Source organism: Argopecten irradians, chromosome 1 (genome assembly GCF_041381155.1).
Source record: "Argopecten irradians isolate NY chromosome 1, Ai_NY, whole genome shotgun sequence".
NCBI classification, from domain to species: Eukaryota; Metazoa; Mollusca; class Bivalvia; order Pectinida; family Pectinidae; genus Argopecten; species Argopecten irradians.
In genome coordinates, this window is record NC_091134.1 from 45,488,478 (window position 1) to 45,507,312 (window position 18,835).

Genomic DNA, 18,835 nt, shown 5'->3' on the forward strand with positions numbered 1-18,835 from the left:
ACAAGCGAACAAATGAAAACTATGCGATGACATTTTTCAATACATGCTATTTTGTAAACCTGATAATACTATTGGATTTCAAAGACCGCACAACTTAAAAACAACTTTTTAAATTATTTGACCGTTATGTATATATGTAAGTATACATTGTAGATATTGTTAGTGACGTGGCGGAAACGTAAAATATCCATATGCTTGACCAGATTGGAGTTCATAGCTTGATATTACCCATCTGGTTTAACAATTAGATCAAACAGGAAATTTATAGTAGAATTGAAATATTGCCTTTTGGTTGCAGACAGATTACCATAATATGGTCAATAATTACATGTAGAAACTACCACTTGTGACACATTGTTCTCAAAATCATGACGAAGAGGTGAAGAACTTTGTTGAGAAATGTCAGAAAAAGTTTGTTGTTAAAAGCTTAATGGAGGCATGGAAGCTCTCATACAATACTTTAAGAACAATTTCTCTCATGTTAGCTTGAAGAGAAAATTCTTTTGGCCCTGTGACATTATATAAAAAAATATAGAAGTTTGTTGACTTCTTTACAACGTTCAGTAAGTAAACTGCTGAGTATATAGAACGTTTAAGTAGGCATATAAATGGGACATTGCATTTTAGCCTTAAAGATGTTAATACCGGGAACTTTACTGCCAGGAAATGACTGCACTTAGTCGAATTTCCGCAACATATAGATGTACACGGATAAACAGCAGCCATTATCTCCGAAGGCAATGAGAAGGGTAATTTCAATGACATTCCTCTGAGAATTCCTTACAGTACTTTTGGATTAGTGGTCCAATCAGCTTCCGTCTGCAAATGGCTACACTGAATTCAGGCCTATATAAATGGCTACACTCTGAATTCAGGCCTATATAAATGAGGCTTTATCAGTAAATCAAGTTGGAGAATTGTTGTAAGTTTTAATTAACAAGAGTGATACTTGGCAGAACATTACATACACCCATCAAATTTGATGTATAGTCTTTAATAATCCTTAATCTAAGTTTCGTGTTTTAATTAAGGAAAGATTTGTATCCTTGGTAGTTCAAGTATATATACATGTATAAGTAAACTCAACCTCCAAATTAACGTTGTGCCGATAAGCTCTTTAAGGCCTTATTTTAGAAAAGATATCATAGAAATCTCCCCAAAACTGTCTACCATTTACTTCTACAATCTTGTGGGTGTTCAAAAGATAATTTGCTTTTTAAAAAGTGAAAAAAAATGGTCAATCGACTTCCTTAAAACATTATTCAAGTAGATTGTTTTCATTGTTTTATGGAAAAATTCATTTCAAAATCTCTAATTAAATTCATATTCATGAGGAGTTTGTTCTGCAACCACTAGTTTCATTGACTAAGTCACATGACAAGAGTATTTTAGGACTTAAATTATCCTATCAGTAGAGTTTGGTCACCATTATTGACCTTACCAGCAAATGAAAATATAAAACATCTATTAAGACAAATAAAAAACCTTGGCATTAAACTTGATCAAAATGGTATTATATGGATACAGTACAATTTGTCTCCAGGAGGCAATTGTTTGGTTATCTTGTCTTTTTTATCAGAAGCTGCCATTATGATACAGCAGACATTTGTCAGGCTGGTACCATTATAGGAAACTGGCTACTGACATTTGAAAAAAAAATCCACTGTAGTTTTTATGATAAATGGTGTGAATAATATTCATTGTTCTTAATGCCAACATGCCATCACAAACAATAAAAACATGGAGACATGCAGTAAGTCAAATGATGGTGAAGATTTTTTATAAGTAAAGAGTACATTTGAACTGTTCTCCATTCTAAGGACTAGAATAGATCGTCTAAGCTTTAATCTCTTTACTGTTATGAAACTGGATACAAGGACTAATAATTGGACAAGGAGTTTTAAGCTATATGTAATAAACAACTTACACACAATATTTATACAGGTGCACACAGCTGGCTCAATGCTGACAGAACAGATTTATAAACACTTCAGATCATATACACAGTTATTATCCTAGAAAGTATAGAACCATGGAGCCTAAAAATGAGTTTCAAGATGGCTGAAAAAAGCAATAGGTGAAAAATGTTGTCAATAAGTTATAATTCAAATGTTTTGAAACTAAATATTTCCATTGTAATATCATTAATGTTATTAAAATGATCTATGATTTATTTGATAAGAAATTCAGAATGAAAAGAAAACCTTCAAAGAAAGTAGAAAAGTATGCGTAACAGGCAAAGAGGCGTAAATTTGGGCAAATACGGTGATAACTTTCCTGCAATTTAAAGTATTCCCCATCTCTGAAATTTGATTTCTGTGGCATCTCATATATGTCGGTGAAAAATCCGCAAAGTTTATCCCTTCAACAACATAAATCTTTTCCTGATTTTCTACACGGAACACTTGATTTTATTATAGCGGTTTTTTCCCATCGGTAATTCTGATATGCTATATATTGCTGTGTCACTAAAGCCGTAATTGCCATTCATTATTTCTACTAATGATGCCAATTTGTTCACACATGATCCAGTCAATCTACTGTAGGATCAGTAAGCACGCAGTAATTCAGCGATATAGAAAATCAGCATCGCTAACACGGCAGGTTTAATTTCTCTGATCAGTTCAGTTGTCAGCTAATCACAGGTTTAGTATTGACATCAGTTTCTGTGAATGGGGCCGTACTAAAACGAGTGTCATTCCTGACTTTGATTTGAAGTAGCTATAAGTCAACTGTCATGGATGAAAATTATGTTAAGGCTCATGTTAAAGTGAAAACTGTGTCAGATGGACACTTCAGATGATATTCTACGGGGAGCACAATAATTTAATGGAGACGACTATATGGTGACCTAAGTTCATTGTCATAATTAAAATCTGACCTTGGACAATTTAGTGGCCAATATATAATAGGCTGTTTGTTTTTCTTCAGTTTATTGCTTTAGTTTGTCCTGCATGCTATATAAAGGTCAAAAAGGTTGCTAAATTTCCAATTGAACAATTGTAAGTTACCATTTATATGACAGTGCATGTTATTAATTAGAACTATAGGTGAGTCACTGTTTAGTTTTTAGAATTTACTTAGCTAGAAATATTGTGTTAACTGTTTGTCTGAACCATTATAATTTTCACTTTATATCAAAGAAAATTTTGCTTGAAAAACTAGTATAGTTTTACTATCTGGGTGCACCAACTTTGATTCATCTGTAATTGTTTCTGAGTTGTTGTTTTGTTTTTTTGGTTTTTTTTGCATCAGTCAAACCACTATTGGTATATGTAGAACAAAGCTTAATTTTGATAGGGATTTGTGTTTCATGTCCTTGGGTCATTTATGGATGACTGCCAGGAAACAGTTCTTGGAGAAAAAACACTGACTAGGAACCTTAATTTGGCTTCCATTTGCCCTACTAATCTCAAACAATATGTACTAGACTAGAGTTTACTACACGGCTTAAAGTCAGGCACGGTTACTTTCAAAATGAACATCAAAACTGTACTTGAAAAAGGTGTATCTGGGAGACAGCTATCAAGTAAATGTCTAGAATGTCACAGAATGTCAATACAACAAGACCTTGATATTTACAAAGACATGAAGCAAAATGTGAAAGCTTATAATATTTCTGTGCTTGCATCCATACACCAAACATCACAAAACTCAAATATCCTTGGTTTTTATAATGAACTGATCCATCTTTGTTTTAGAAGAGTCCAAATGTGTTTTCATGGATGAACAATTAACAAAAATCAACATATAGCTACAATGTCATTACAACAAGTTGACAGACGTTTTCTCAAAACAGTCATCTAACTTAAGTTAAAAAATTTATTACAAATAGATAAGTGAGATGAAACTATACGGACAATAAATGTCATGCTTGAGGTGTGAGTGAATTGCTACATGCCCTAGTGTGTTAGGTATGACATGCATTACGACCAAGAAGCCATGCCTGTAGTACCTTGTGGTCTCTCTACTCCGCCATCCACCTTCCCTTTCTTTACATAAAACCCCAGTGGCTCTACCCTGTGCTTCCCCTTGGGACCTTTCTCTGAAAGAAATTCATGTAATTGTCAGTCAAATCTTCAATTCTCTGGGACTATATCAAATGGTCCTGATTAATGCAATTCTCCAGTGCAATATCAAAAGGTTCTAATTAATGCAAAATTTCAATATGGTATCTTTTATATATAAGTGTACAATATGTCATATTTGAAACTTTATCTTGGAAACACTTGATCTATTCTGTACACTATAGAACAAGATACTTAATCAGGTTGCTCTAGAAATAGCAACATAAATTCACAAATTTTTCAGAAAAGCACAGAAAATGAATATTGATAGTACAAAATTGCTGTTGGAAAATGTCCTTAACGGAATACAAAACGTTGGTATCGATCATGAAAATTCTGTATGTGGGGTATCTAAGCTGAAGAAAATTGGTCGGCCAAGCATTGGGCTGAAATAGTTATTCTCAACTATTAGCTCTGCTTGATGTGACATGCTACCACCACAAGGTGTATTCTCAGCATCAACTGCAAATCTCTTCAAGTAATTACACTAATCAAGTTATTCCCTCCGAAGAAAAAAAATGATAGTGCTATGATAGAAATCCAAAAATTCACAGGAAAGGAAATACTTTCATTTGTGGGTTTGCGATATATACTGTTAAAAGATTTCAGAAGAAACCCTGATCTTGTAAAGTAAATGCCACGTGTTCCATGACTTGGTGGTAATTCAAATTGATACCAATATCCAAGTTGTCAACAGTTAAATTAGAATCCTTATCACTGACTGTAGTTGCTCCAATGTCGACTGAGGGGGGGAGATTAATTTTACAGAAGGAAATCTTTGTAGAGCCTTGAACTGATTCGGTAACATTTCTAGACTGCCACGATCAATACTCTGACTTGTTGTAAAAGGAGGCACGACTTTCAAAATGGTATCGTGTTTGCAAAGTATAATATTTCCTCCAATATTGACAGTAAAACCTGTTATAGCAGCCACCACTGCTTTATAAGACCACACTCTTAGAGTCCCAAATTTTCAATTTCATCATAATTTAAGCTGTGTATAAAGAACTCTTCCATGGCTATTAATTAAAGACAATTTTCTCTCTTTGTCCATTGAGTGACCATAATGTTTGTTTCTCTTTTTATCGTTTCTAAGCAACTTTAATTATTTAAGAATATTGGTGCCTGCCCTGAGGAAACAGGTAAGTAGATTTCCATGAGAAAAATCTATGACCCAAGTGCAACATTAGGTTGTAGTTCAACTTTTTTTTTATTTTACCGATTTTACGACTATGTCCTTTTTACAGCCAGGATTCTTTAAGGATATGCCAGGTTTGGATGGTGGAGGAAAGCCAGAGTACCCCCAGAAAAAACCATTGATCAGAATTAGGTAAGTCAGTAGCAGCTGACTCAAATGCCCCACATTGGATTCAAACTAGCAATCTGAGCTGGAGTACTTAAGTATGCTAATTATTGTAAGGGTATCTTATTCACTTGGCAACCATGGCCTCGTTGGGCTTTGAGCTAAGTCCACGAGGAATATATCTCATTACAATTTCAAAGATATATTTTATGAGTATACAAATTCACATAATACAAAAAAATATATTAGTGGCTTAACTACATACTGAAATTTTTATGATCTATCATAGATTATTAATTTTATAAGTAAATAGTACATGACCAATTTGATACAAATGTTCAATTTCATGCTCCGAGCTTGCATTCATAATATGATAATTAAGTTAATGTTATCAATTCATCAGCTAACAACATTTCTCTGATCCGATAACAATATTGATCAACCTGTATTATATTGCTCAATCAAATGACATGTTTTAGCTACTAGTCCATTATCATGTTGTTTTACTTGCCCCTCTTCAACCTTTATGTGATTTTTGAAATCTTTTTCAAAAGTCTCATTTTTCTGTTTTATTCACATATAAGCCGCAGCAGAAAAACACTGGAAATAAGGTACTGAGATCACTTTCTTGGGGTCACGTAACAGCTAGTTGTAACTCTATCGGAACCATTATTTCTTTGTCCTTTATCATGTCTTTATCGATATGTTTTACTGCAGTTTGATCATAAAAAAAATATTAGTTATAACATATATACTATTTGATCAGCTACTAGTCACATGTAATTTCATAGGTTAACAACTAATTTGATAAGTTACCACATGTAAATGAGGGTTCTCAAACTGTCCATTAAACTGCCCAGGCACATGACTTTACATTTAGTACCGTGTATGCTACGACATTTGCTCCAACATTGAATGGAAACCTGTGAATGTGCGGGCAGGAACGTGGCTACATTATACTGCCTGGGGATCAGTCAATTAGTTATGACCAGAGAGGCTTGATAATTGTTACAGATGATTTGGCCAGTTTAACTACTGAATTAGCTGTTAGTTTTACTGGTAATTCTATCAATTTAAAGTGACTAAATAATAAAATTCTGATGCTATTGGCTGTTATTACTTGATCAAATATTTGATGGATTGGCTTTCGACTTCAACATTTAGGAACCCTTGATCTGCTTGGGAAAAAAATATGAAAGCCTCCTTCTCCTTAATATTATCAAATATCATTATCTATTACATCAACATGAAATTTGTGAGCCTCAAATCAACAATTATCTCTCATTTCCGTTGAATGCACACGTGCATGTCATACGCATCTAGGAGCCGTAAGGCTTTTATAATACACAAATCTGGTGTGAGCTATAGCGATCAGAATCACTCTGTTGTATTCAGCTTTAGATATTAGAGAACCATTTCTCAGATGCCAATCTGTAACAGCTCTTATACATGTAAAAATTGGGTAAAAAATCATGATTAAAGAAGCTAATCTGATCATGGCACCAAAAATACACATACAGAAGTCACTTAGTGTCAGAGCTAAACATTGGCACAAGACAAACTATTTCTCATTCTGACATAGATCAATACTCACTGACGCGCTTTCTTATAGATTCCTAGATTTTGTCAAAATGTTTGCTGCAGTATGCTTCAAGTGTTTAATCTCCAAGATATTGTCAGTAGGGTGCTCCATGTCGTATTAGGTTGTGTGATGTAATTCTTCTCTCCTCTACTGTCCAATAATGGAGAGAGGTTGGATCTCATATAGATGGAGGATGTTTAATGTACTTCTTCCCTCTTGTACCTAGGCAACGGTGGCTGAGTGGTTAAGGTGTCCTGACAAATAACCTTTAGCCCTTAATCTCTAGGAAGCAAGTTTGAAAGTATTGTCACTCTTTGCGTGATGCATTGTTACAGCACATTGTTTCAATGTCACTCTTCACTTGATATCAGCCACCATACTCTAGACTATTAATAGGACATAAAAAAAACTTCTCCCCTATCTCATTTGGAAGACCTTGAATTGGTAATGATTTAATTCTTATATGTGACAATATGTCCTAGTATTTCATAGATTTAGGGTTTATTGAGAGATTCTATACTCCATCAGAACCTAGACCTGTGTGAGTACATTACTACCTCTGAGGTATTCTAATCCCTGCCTGGTTATATTAAGTCCCTGAGTTATTGACTTCTGTTTTACATGATTTATTTATCACATCAAATTTTATTAAAGTTGTGTAAATATAATTATGTCTGCCATATTGATTTTTGCTTCAGATGAGATATAAAACTTGTTGATTTATTCTCAAATGTCAAAATAGACACCCAACAGAATGTATTTCTTAATTCTGGAATACTGAAAATCATAGCAGGTTGGAAGGCAGTTTCTATATATATCAAAGTCCATAACAACAAAAAAAGGTTATATGTTGTGATATTGGATGCTTGATGAATACCTCATAATTAGATCTTTATGTTTATTACACAACATTACAAGTTTATGCAATGATTTGCATGCTTAATGTGGATATTCACCACTAGTCTGAATTACCTAACCTAAACCATCCAAACTATTATAATCATAGGCTGTCATCTTTAAAAACTCTAAATAAGCCATGTGAAATGACATTTTCAGCTTCATGTTCTCATTTATGAAATAAAATGTATCGACAGAACATAATCCTTGGGTAAAGGCTTACAATCAAAATAGAAATTCAAAACCTAGAATCCCCTAAAGATTATCTTTGGATCATCTTCTAAAAAAAATGTCAGGACTTTTAAAAGATCGTTTTTGAATAAAGAGAAAATGATAGAAAAAAGATGTTTTCACTGAGAGGAAACCGGAAATATTGTCATGAATTTAGCAGAATCAAGGCGACCAGATGAAAAGAGGTCAAAGTTTGTTTTTGCAGAGCAGAAATTTTAGAGTTGATTCTCACAACATCCTTTAAATCACAACTACAATAAAAGCGGTAATTTTCAGAATTATGCAATCTTCATCATAAAATTCTTCAACTTGGAGCAGATCCTGGAAGTAAAGGTAGTGTGACTGGATTTTATGACAGCTTCAACTGCGTGACCAAAGACCTTTAATTTTGTACATTACAATGTGTAGACGATAAAACAAAGCCTGTTAATTGACATATGGTAATTTGAGGATGAAACCTTCTGTTTTGTAGCGAGAATTAATTCTGAGATCTGAAGGTTCCTTTACAATTACAGACAAGCCTTTATAAAATGTTGAGTCTACAGTTTAATGGTTTATGTTGAGTCTATAGTTTTATGGCAGTATTTTCACTTTACCGTATCAACAATTTCCTTTACAACACCTGAAATCACATGCAATGATATTCAGGAAATTGCCGGCGAGAACTGTAATGGTAATTGAATTCTCCCAAAAGACACATTCAAGAAACCCTATTAAAACTCTATGCAATTTTCAATAATCAAAATATATTGGCTTTTCGCTAAAACTCATTATACAAGAGTTGACTTAGTCTTACATGAACAATGGTGTGAAGCACATCTTTGCATCAAATATGCTTAATTTCTGTTATCTTTGCACATAAAATTTAATATAAAATCAGCTTTTTATACGGGTAACACAAAAACAACTCTTCTGAAAAATCAATTTTTTTTTTACAGTTATAATATAGTAAAAAATGTCCCTGCCTCTAACAGTTAAATGCACACTTAATCATTAGATATTCATTTGAGCAAGTCTCATTGAGTTTGTCCACAATATGCTATAAATAAATCAAAAGATATAAGAATTTTAATCTTTGAGAATATGAATGATGATTGATCTACAAAGTCATGATTTATAGCTGAAACAAAAACCATAAATTATATATTCCATGCAAATTTCAGAAAGAATTGATCTCAACTAAATAGGCCAATTTATATAAAATATTAGAAAATATAGACCTCATGATTTTTCATGTGAGAAATATTTATTCTTCGATATCCTACTTATAAAAATAATACATTTTTGGCAGGAATAGAAGTATAAATAATTACAAACACCAGACAAATGCCAGGAGATTGGGGGAAAATGATATGGATCATCGATACAAGCGTTTAGGTTGGTCATGTGATGTATTAATACGGCTATAGAGAAAGGCTCGGTATATATAGCAATGAATGCAAAATGTTACAAAAGGCCATGATTTTATTGTAATAAAATTCCGATAGTGCTACCATTTACATTAATATTACACATTATACAGTTTTATACCAGGATTATACTGCCTCAGTAGGCCATCAGCTGGTTATGTCAGATCTATCCTATATTGTAGTACATTTTTACAAGACATGTATAAATTAGGCTAAATAACAGAGTTCTATCTTAGTTTTAGTAATGGTTTGGTATGCTTTTGTTTTGTATCCTATTAATCTCCAAGGTCATTATTTTAAGGATATTGTGCCAAGAATTGAGGAAAGCCAGAGTACCTGGAGAAACATCATAGCCCAGCTGAGTCGGTAACTGACATATGTTCAACATGGGTTTTGAGCTTGATACCCATAGTTGTAGGGTATGTAGTATATTTATACCAAATTTGCAACCCCTTGTAAGCAATATGGATATTTTTGTATATTTAGGAGGTGATACTATAAATGATAAAACAATAGATAAAGTAAGTGATTTGTGATAATGATATCAATGATCTCAACACAAGGATTATCTCAAGGGTTGAATCCCTTAAAGGTACAAAACAGCCAGAGTTTTCCCCCAACTCTCACACCTCTAACTGACTACACTCAATAAAAGCTATGTTGAATCAAACCCCATGGGATATGGGATGGAATACGACAGGACAGAAATAGAAAACACAACATGCCCACCCCCAATTTATTACAAGAACATTTTAAACAGCAAAAAACACCAGCCAATGATTGGTTAAATATTCAACACAGCTAATTTACAGCATTCATGCATTATCCGTTTTCCTGTTTCAGTCTATTCTATTAGATACATTTTTGCAATGCATGAAGTTCATCAATTTGGAAGTCTTTTGTTAATTAGTCCCTTTCTGTCATGCTATTTATAGACGTGTAATATGTCGACCAGGTCGAGACTTCCTGGTTTTCTAGGTTCACTTTCTCAGCACTGTCGTCTGCACTTTCATCAGATGAATAACAGGGATCCTACAGATATCATTTCTATTCAGCATTCAGATGAACATCAGTATACTGCATCATCAAGATCTATTTGTTACAATAAGACAATTTGATCTGTACCAATTACATGGATGAAAAACATTCTAGAATACACGAGAATGATTTGGATGAAAGTTTGCTGAGATAAGAGAGATCTCTATGGGAGATACCAAACATTGACTATCAACAGGGTGGAATGCTATTATCTCTAGACTTACACAATCGTCACATGATTAATTCATGTATAACGTCTTGTTCTTGTGATTGTAGACATCGATAGCAGGCTCTAATACACTAAGGTTTTCACAGTAAGACTTCACCAATTGCTAGTCATTAATCTCACTTATGGTATACTTATAACAGCAGAATCCAAAGGCATATATATATATAGTATGATCTTCACAGGATCAGCCTGGCACAAGGTAATTTATCTGTAGTTTTATACTTATAGCATTCATAAAAAATTACAAGACAAGATCATTTTTGCTATGATAAAGATTGATAAACCAGCATACTGTGCATTTCAAATCGTATAGTGTATTATTAAATTCATGCCAGTAAATAAGCCCAGACAATTGTCTCAGACTTGAGACTTGAGACTTACAATGCACACACAAATACAAAAAAAACACCTCTTTTCATCTTTATGATCTATAAATGAAGAACATTAAAACTAAAGACAAGGAAATCATTAGATGTCATTTTCCAACAGATTTCCCAGCAGTTTTCATGACAGCCATACTGTATATCATACAAAAACCTGTTGTACACTATCCAGACCAATAAGGATACATGCACGATGAATCTTTTTACAGTCAAACCTGTCTATAATGACCACTGAAGGGGAGACAGAAAAATGGTCACTATAGACAGGTTGCCTTTATAGACAGGTTGGGGCTTTCATGCCAACCAACGAGCCAGTAAATAAAACAGAATTGTATTAATACAAAACAGACCTGCTACTGGATGTTTATATATTTATTGCCATGCATTATTTAAGAAATAATTGTGTCAATATATTTCCGTGATTTGTGTTCGTTTTATTTCAATGCAATCCGAAGTTTCGATTAGGGCCTATAACAAAATCAACTCGTTTTGATACATAGTAGATTTTTTTCAGCTATGAACATAATCATTACCTAATTACTGACTTCACATGGCCTGGGATTATCTGTGAACGATTATTTTCAGACAATGTATGCGTGTAATATTTTTTTACAACACATTCTCGCTGGCAAGTTGTAACGTTATGTAATGTTGCCTTGTAACCAGTTTTGACGGATTAATATCGGAACATGAAAGATCGATTTGGAGGCGTTTTCTCACAATATACAGCTTCAAAACTATTAAAATCACAATGCATGTACACATATTAACTTTCAGTAACATTTCTACCAAGAAATGGGTCTGTATTTTATTTATAAACACATCGAGAATACCCGGGTTACATCGGGCGATAATCCGACCGACTCTAATCGTAAAGAAGAACGTAAATTTATAGGCCTAATTAGAAATACATAATCCCGCAAATTCACTAACTTTGGTCGTCCGCTTCTCGGCCTGTTTTCCACTGAACCACATGTACAAAATTTGTTAACAATGTCAATAACTGTGGACTTCGGTATTTTTAACATCATACCTATCTTTCGTCGTGAATATCCACTCCTAAACATCCCTACGATCATATTTTTAACGCCCATTGATAGTTCTTTTCCTTTTCGGCCCATCTTGGCAATACACGTCCACGGGAAAAAACAGAAAGCAGACGACAACACAAAAATTGTGTGACGTAACATGACGTCATACGCAAACCTAAAAATGATGACGTCATCATCAGTGACGTTTACAATGAATGCCAAGGCCATTTTCAGCGATGTTATTGACACGACGTTAACACGCCGCCATTGTGACCAAATACTTTTGGCACGGCACTGTAGCTTAAGTACAGGCCATTTCTTAATAATAAAACCGTGCTCAATATCGACAATGAATAACGGAACATGTTAAATAAATCGGTATGTTTTATTTTGCCTACCGTATCATCCGAGTTGTGGCTTCAAAATCACGCTTTACGAGTGATTTTTCGTGCACATGGCATTCGCGACAAAACATAATTTCAGTCTTTGATAGGCATAAACGGTCGTTAAAACTTCCATCCTTAAGTAGGAAACCATATTTGTATCTCAAATGTTACGACCGCTAGGTTATAAACCAAACAGTACTGTATAAACAATTCATAATTTGGGCTTTTTACAAAGGGAGTTAATTACCGGAAGTAGGTCGAAGGGACGCTACTACACACACACACTGTACTCGGTACTCGAAAAGTCGATCTCAGCGACCGGTCGTTATACAACTTTGACGGGGCTAAAACGACAGGTCGTTAGCCACATTAGACAGGTGGTCATTATGCACAGTGCCATTATATAGTAAAAATGCACAGTGAGTCTAAAAACCGGTCGTTATAGACAGGCGGTTGTTATATACAGGTGGTCGTTAGAGCAGGTTTGACTGTAATTAGAAAATAAACACATCAGCAAAGACTATCCTGTTTCTCCTGCATTAGAATATATAACCTAACTCTTCTTAGCATGTCATTTAGATTAATTCTAAGATTAAAGGATTGTGAATATAACTTTTTCTTCTGAAATTTGATAAAGGAACAATTTTGAAGCTGAGCTTTGCCTGACATTTTAAATAACTAGCCCTTCACCTACAGATTGAGAGTTTAAGGCCCATGTTGACGGTTGCAAAGTATTTGCAATTGTTTTTCAAGTAGGCTAAATTACCTCTGCTACTTACATAGCGAGTTATTTTCGTAATTTTGAGGGTCATTGACTGATTCATGAAATTTTGATCTGTGACATGATAAGAATCTGTTGAATTATATGTAAACATTTCATTTAATTTTCTAGTATTAGGTCCAAGTTTGTGAAAATTTTGGACCTAAAACTATGACCGACTACACACTCTGAATATGGGTTATCGTGGATGTGTACTGCTACATGAAAGTTAGTGGTGAAAACCCTAAAACAATATACAATATTGAAATGACGACATGGATTTCACCCTCTAAATGGAAGAAACTATAATAAGTTTTTGAAACCATCAGTTTTCCTTTGGAGTTATTTCTTTAAACATTTATTCACCCACAATGTCACAAGCTGATCCACTGAAATTCATCAACCAACATAAGTATTTCACAAACAGTAATATATTATTTGTATGATCTACTCTGCTCAATAAATTCATTCTGTCAAAACCTGAAACTCTAAGGCTACGTCAAGTTTTTGCTTCAGACCATTTATATATCAATGTCAAAAACCATTATCTCTTGATGGGCAAATAGTTCAAAGAAAATCCCTGGCTTTTACTTAAAATTTAAGTTGCAAATTCTGTAGAATTTGTTAAAAATCAATAATTTTAAACAAAAACAATATAAATAGCTGGGAAAAATCCATAGTAGCGCTTTACTATATTGACGGAAGTTTTGGAAATAAATCATCATCTTGTTTATCCTATTTTTGTTTTAATCAAAGCTGTACTTTCTAAAATATTCCTCACGCACATACATCTCTTTTAAAGTCTACCTACTTTATAGGCATAGAGGCTGTATTACCCATATAACATTTGTCATCCAAATGTTACAGATTTTTGATGTCTTATTAACTTATTTGAATAATGACAGGACTTAATATATATTAAACTTTTAGCAAATTGTGCATAGACTATTTAATGCCATTTATCAAAATGAGTTTATATTTCAAAATTTTAAGAAATGCCCTGGACTTTGTTGGAGTAGTTGTTAAATGCATTTGCACACATTGCACACAATATATCTTCTGTATGGTTTTTCATATTCATATATTCAGGAAGGAATCAGCTGGCTACAAAAGTACAGAATAATACCTCTCAAAATGGTCTTGGTAATAATCCCTGCTGGGATATCCATATACTACTAAATAATATATTTTATGAATACATAATTTATTAGTATTTAAAACAGCAATATAACTCAGGCAATTTCACAGCTTATTGATAAAAAGTACAGATTTTTATAAAGACAAATCAAAACTGAATTGTTGCGATAATGACATTGGGTAGAAAACAAGCCTTGCTTGTTTATCTTGAAGTGTGTCTTATAGTGTAGTATTGACATCCCTAACAGTGAGAACACTTCCTCAGAGATATCAGCAGAGAAGCGATACAGATTGGATGCAGTCTAGGATTGATGAAGTTCAGTCTCACAGGACAAATATACTAATTTTCTGGTATTGAAAGTAAATAATTCTCAGAGGTCCTCACAACTACAGAATTGATACAGTGTCGTCTATCAACTGTTAGAGTGCAATGTGATACGTCCACATCCCTTCAGTCAGACAAAATGGAAGGTGTCAGCATAGCACCACAGACAATATCTAACATTAAAACAAAAGCAAGATATTAATCCCTTCCTAATCCACAACTATTCTGTCTCTCCAAAGCAATCATTCATCCAAAAACATTTGTAATGTCATTACAGCAAACAGGTATGTCATATTGCCTCTAAATCAAAGACCTGTCATGTGGCCATTGCAAAGGTCTGTCATGTGACCAAAGCGAAGGTCTGCCATGTGGCCATTACAAAGATATGTCATGTGACCATTGCAAAGGTCTATCATAAGACCATTGCGAAGGTCTATCATGTGACCATTGCAAAAGTCTATTATGTGACCATAGCAAAGGTCTGCCATGTGGCCATTAGAAAGATATGTCATGTGACCATTGCAAAGGTTTATCATGTGATCATCGCAAATGTCTACCATGTGGCCATTGCAAAGACATGTCATGTGACAATTGCAAAGATATGTCAGGTGGCCATTGCAAAGATATGTCATGTGGCCATTGCAAAGGTCTGTCATGTGACCATTGCAAAGATGTGTCATGTGACCATTGCAAAGGTCTGTCATGTGACCATTGCAAAGATATGTCATGTGACCATTTCAAAGGTATGTCATGTGACCATTGAAAAGGTCTGTCATGTGGCCATCGCAAAGGTTGGTCATGTGACCATTGCATAGGTCTGCCATTTGACCATTACAAAGATATTTCATGTGACCATTGCAAAGATATGTTATGTGACTATTGCAAAGGCCTGTCATGTGACCATTGAAAAGGAGTGTCATGTGGCTGTTGCAAAGGTTGGTCATGTGACCATTGCAAAGGTCTGTCATGTGACCATTACAAAGATTTTTCATGTGACCATTGCAAAGGTCTGCTATTTGACCATTGCAAAGATATGTCATGTGACCATTGCAAAGGTCTATCATGTGGCCATTGCAAAGATATGTCATGTGACCATTGCAAAGGTCTGTCATGTGACCATTGCAAAGGTTTGTAATGTTACCATTGCATAGGTCTGTAATGTGACCATTACAAAGGTCTGTCATGTGACCAGAGCAAATGTTTGCTCTAAACATAGTTCTGCCATGCTGTCATAATAAAAGTAAATTTTTAAAAGCAACATGTTTATGAAGTTACTTAACCAAATTATCAGTCTATGTGCCTCTGTGTAAACAACATCTTAAAGATAACTTATCTATTGAATTCCTTCAAAGAGTGACCTTTACTTGTCTAACTTAAGAGCCAGACAATGAATCTTTGCCTCCAGTTTCCAAAGCTTTCTATTATCTTCTAGGTGTTTTTTGTAGTTTTCTTACGCTACACACTATGTGATGCCTTCAGTCATAAAATAAGGTTTAAATTCCTCATGCAATGTGATTGTAATATGCCTCATCATAATCTGACACTGATATTGATGGTCAAAGTAAAAGATATAGCATAACTTCACTTGATTTAAGTATATTTCTCTAAGACTTAGTCTTATAGCTTAGACTAGTTCACCACTAAAACTTTAATTTTGTTTGATATGTACTTTAGTTTAATAGCTTTAATTAAATGTATGTCCTATTCTATTAACAAACAAAAACAAATTTCTTTGTCCTGAATGTAAATGCAACAGCAAATCATAACAAGTACTACTTATAATGGAGGTCTCCAAATGCATGTGCAGTCATTTTGTGTTTAGCATCCCTCACCCCAAAAAAAGGGCATCATCCAAACCCAACATACCAGTTTTTATCACAATTGGATGATATCTAAGTGTCCATCAATCAGAAGCCTCTTTTTCTCTTCCATGGCAATAGACATTTTAAAAAGTGCACAGTATCATTAGCTATGGTATCCCTGAAAACATATGTTCTTTCCACAACAGTAAATCATCTCATCAACAGGGAAACCAGTGAGAGGCAATGAGGGTTGCTGAGGGTTGCTTAGGGGCCATGATTGAGGGTTGCTGAAATTTAGAGCAATGAATTGCTATAGGGTGGATTTCTAACACATCGACCCATCCCCAACACAATGTTGAGTGGGTCAGATGTTGAGAATGTGCCAGCATTAATGTGTTTTGATATACTCTATTACAATATATTTAAACACTCCACAAAGAAAATTTCCATTAGTAAGAAGAGTTTTGCACTGGCTGTGATAAGATGTATAGACATACGTTAGCTGCTATATATATATATTGGTGTAGAGTACAGGGTTACCTATGTAAGGCTCTTCATCAACTCGCCCTGGTACAGCCAGCACAGTCAGCACTGGTGTGAAGACAAACATGTTTATTTTACATGCTCAATAGGCCACAATATCTCCTACATGGGACCACAGAGGTAGCACTCCTACAGACTAAAAGTCTGTCTACATAGAAGAAAGGATTGTTCAGCTCAGTGAACCTCTGACCCTTATGATATGTAGTCACAAACTAAATCTATAAATCACACACTGTCTTGGTCTGGGACACAACTCTGGTCAAATCTAGTCTGGACCTGCAGAATGTGTAACACATTTGCAATCCATACTGGGTTGTTCTGGTTTACATTTTAAGGGCCCACTTAAAAATGACTGAGTGGTTAAGGTGTCTGATCTACCATCATCCATCCACCTCTAAACTGAAAGAAGTGGAGGGTAAATAGAAGAATGTTGAGCACATTGACCACTAGCACTAGCAGTCACATACAGTCAAACCTCGATGTATCGAAGTTCAAGGGACCGTCAGAAAAACTTCGAAACATCGAGACTTCGAATTATTCGTGGTTGAAATTAAACAGATGTTGTTTTTTTTACCATGACCAACTGTGGTAGTTGTGTACATGTCGTCTCCGTTCTGTAAACTTTATAATCATTGTACCACAAGCAAAACAAAATAAAAACAAGTATGCATTTAATCACATGTATTGCTATCGTTAGCAATACATACATATATCATAAACAAGACTTACATGTACTAGGCCTAACCCATGTACAAGTGTTCGTTTGGTGACTATTTAAGCGATGGTAAATATTACGGAATGAATATAGAAACGAAAACACATGTGTACGTTGTAAAAACGAAACTAAAAAGGAGGAACCGAAAGCACTACAACACCTACAAAATACTTCGATTTAGAATGATCGATTTGCTCCAGTATTTATGCCAAATTTGTGCAATGTAACAGTTTTGAGTATGAGTTACTCATAATGTGGCTCGCTATCTACCGTTCCGTAAATTCTACAAACTGCTTCCAATGGCGGCGGCGAACATAAAAAACGACTAACTGTATATTCGCCGTACTAATGATTTAATAACGCAGCTTGTAAAAACAAAGCACCGGGTATCGGCCTGATTAATGATATTAATTATCTTGATGATATCAAGCTAGCAACATAAGCTGTCATAATCCCTATTGTCCGGCGAAGGGCCGTCGCGAGACAGCAAGGTGTGACAGCATGCCGCGGGGTATCGGCGAACACCTGATCTGTACAGGTAAATTTTTATTTGAATCATCGAGTGTCAGTTACCTATGATTCTATAACAAATGGTCCAAGAAAAAAGTTCGATACATCGAGAACTTCGATTCATAAAACTTCGATTCATACATGGGTTAGTTAGTAATGTTATATAGTGAAGAAATTCGGGACCAGACAAAAAGTTCGATACAACGAGAAATTTGATTCATCGAAGTTCGAATCATCGAGGTTTGACTGTATCTATATAAACCTATACTGAACCTTTTTTTTCTTTAAAGATCATTGTGGTCAAAGGGTTAAGATGTTTTGACATATTAACACAGCAATATAACCTTCCACGTCTGGGTTGCAATCAAATTTAAAACCTACATTGCCAGGAACTGAGTCTGTAGGTCGGTGGTTTTTCTATGGTTACTCTGTTTTTTCTTCAACCTTCTTTACCTGGCACATCCATAAATGACCCTGGCTAATGCAA

The 18,835-nt window shown here is 34.6% G+C and overlaps 1 protein-coding gene across 1 annotated transcript in view; it reads right to left on the minus strand.

Moving 5' to 3' along the window:
* LOC138329883 (neuropilin and tolloid-like protein 1) overlaps positions 1-18,835 on the minus strand; it is a 129,756-nt gene that overhangs the window by 61,676 nt on the left and 49,245 nt on the right. Inside the window, exon 3 of the mRNA XM_069277176.1 lies at positions 3,956-4,045. Within this exon, the coding sequence (XP_069133277.1) occupies positions 3,956-4,045 (90 nt within the window). The remainder of the gene's footprint in view (positions 1-3,955; positions 4,046-18,835) is intronic.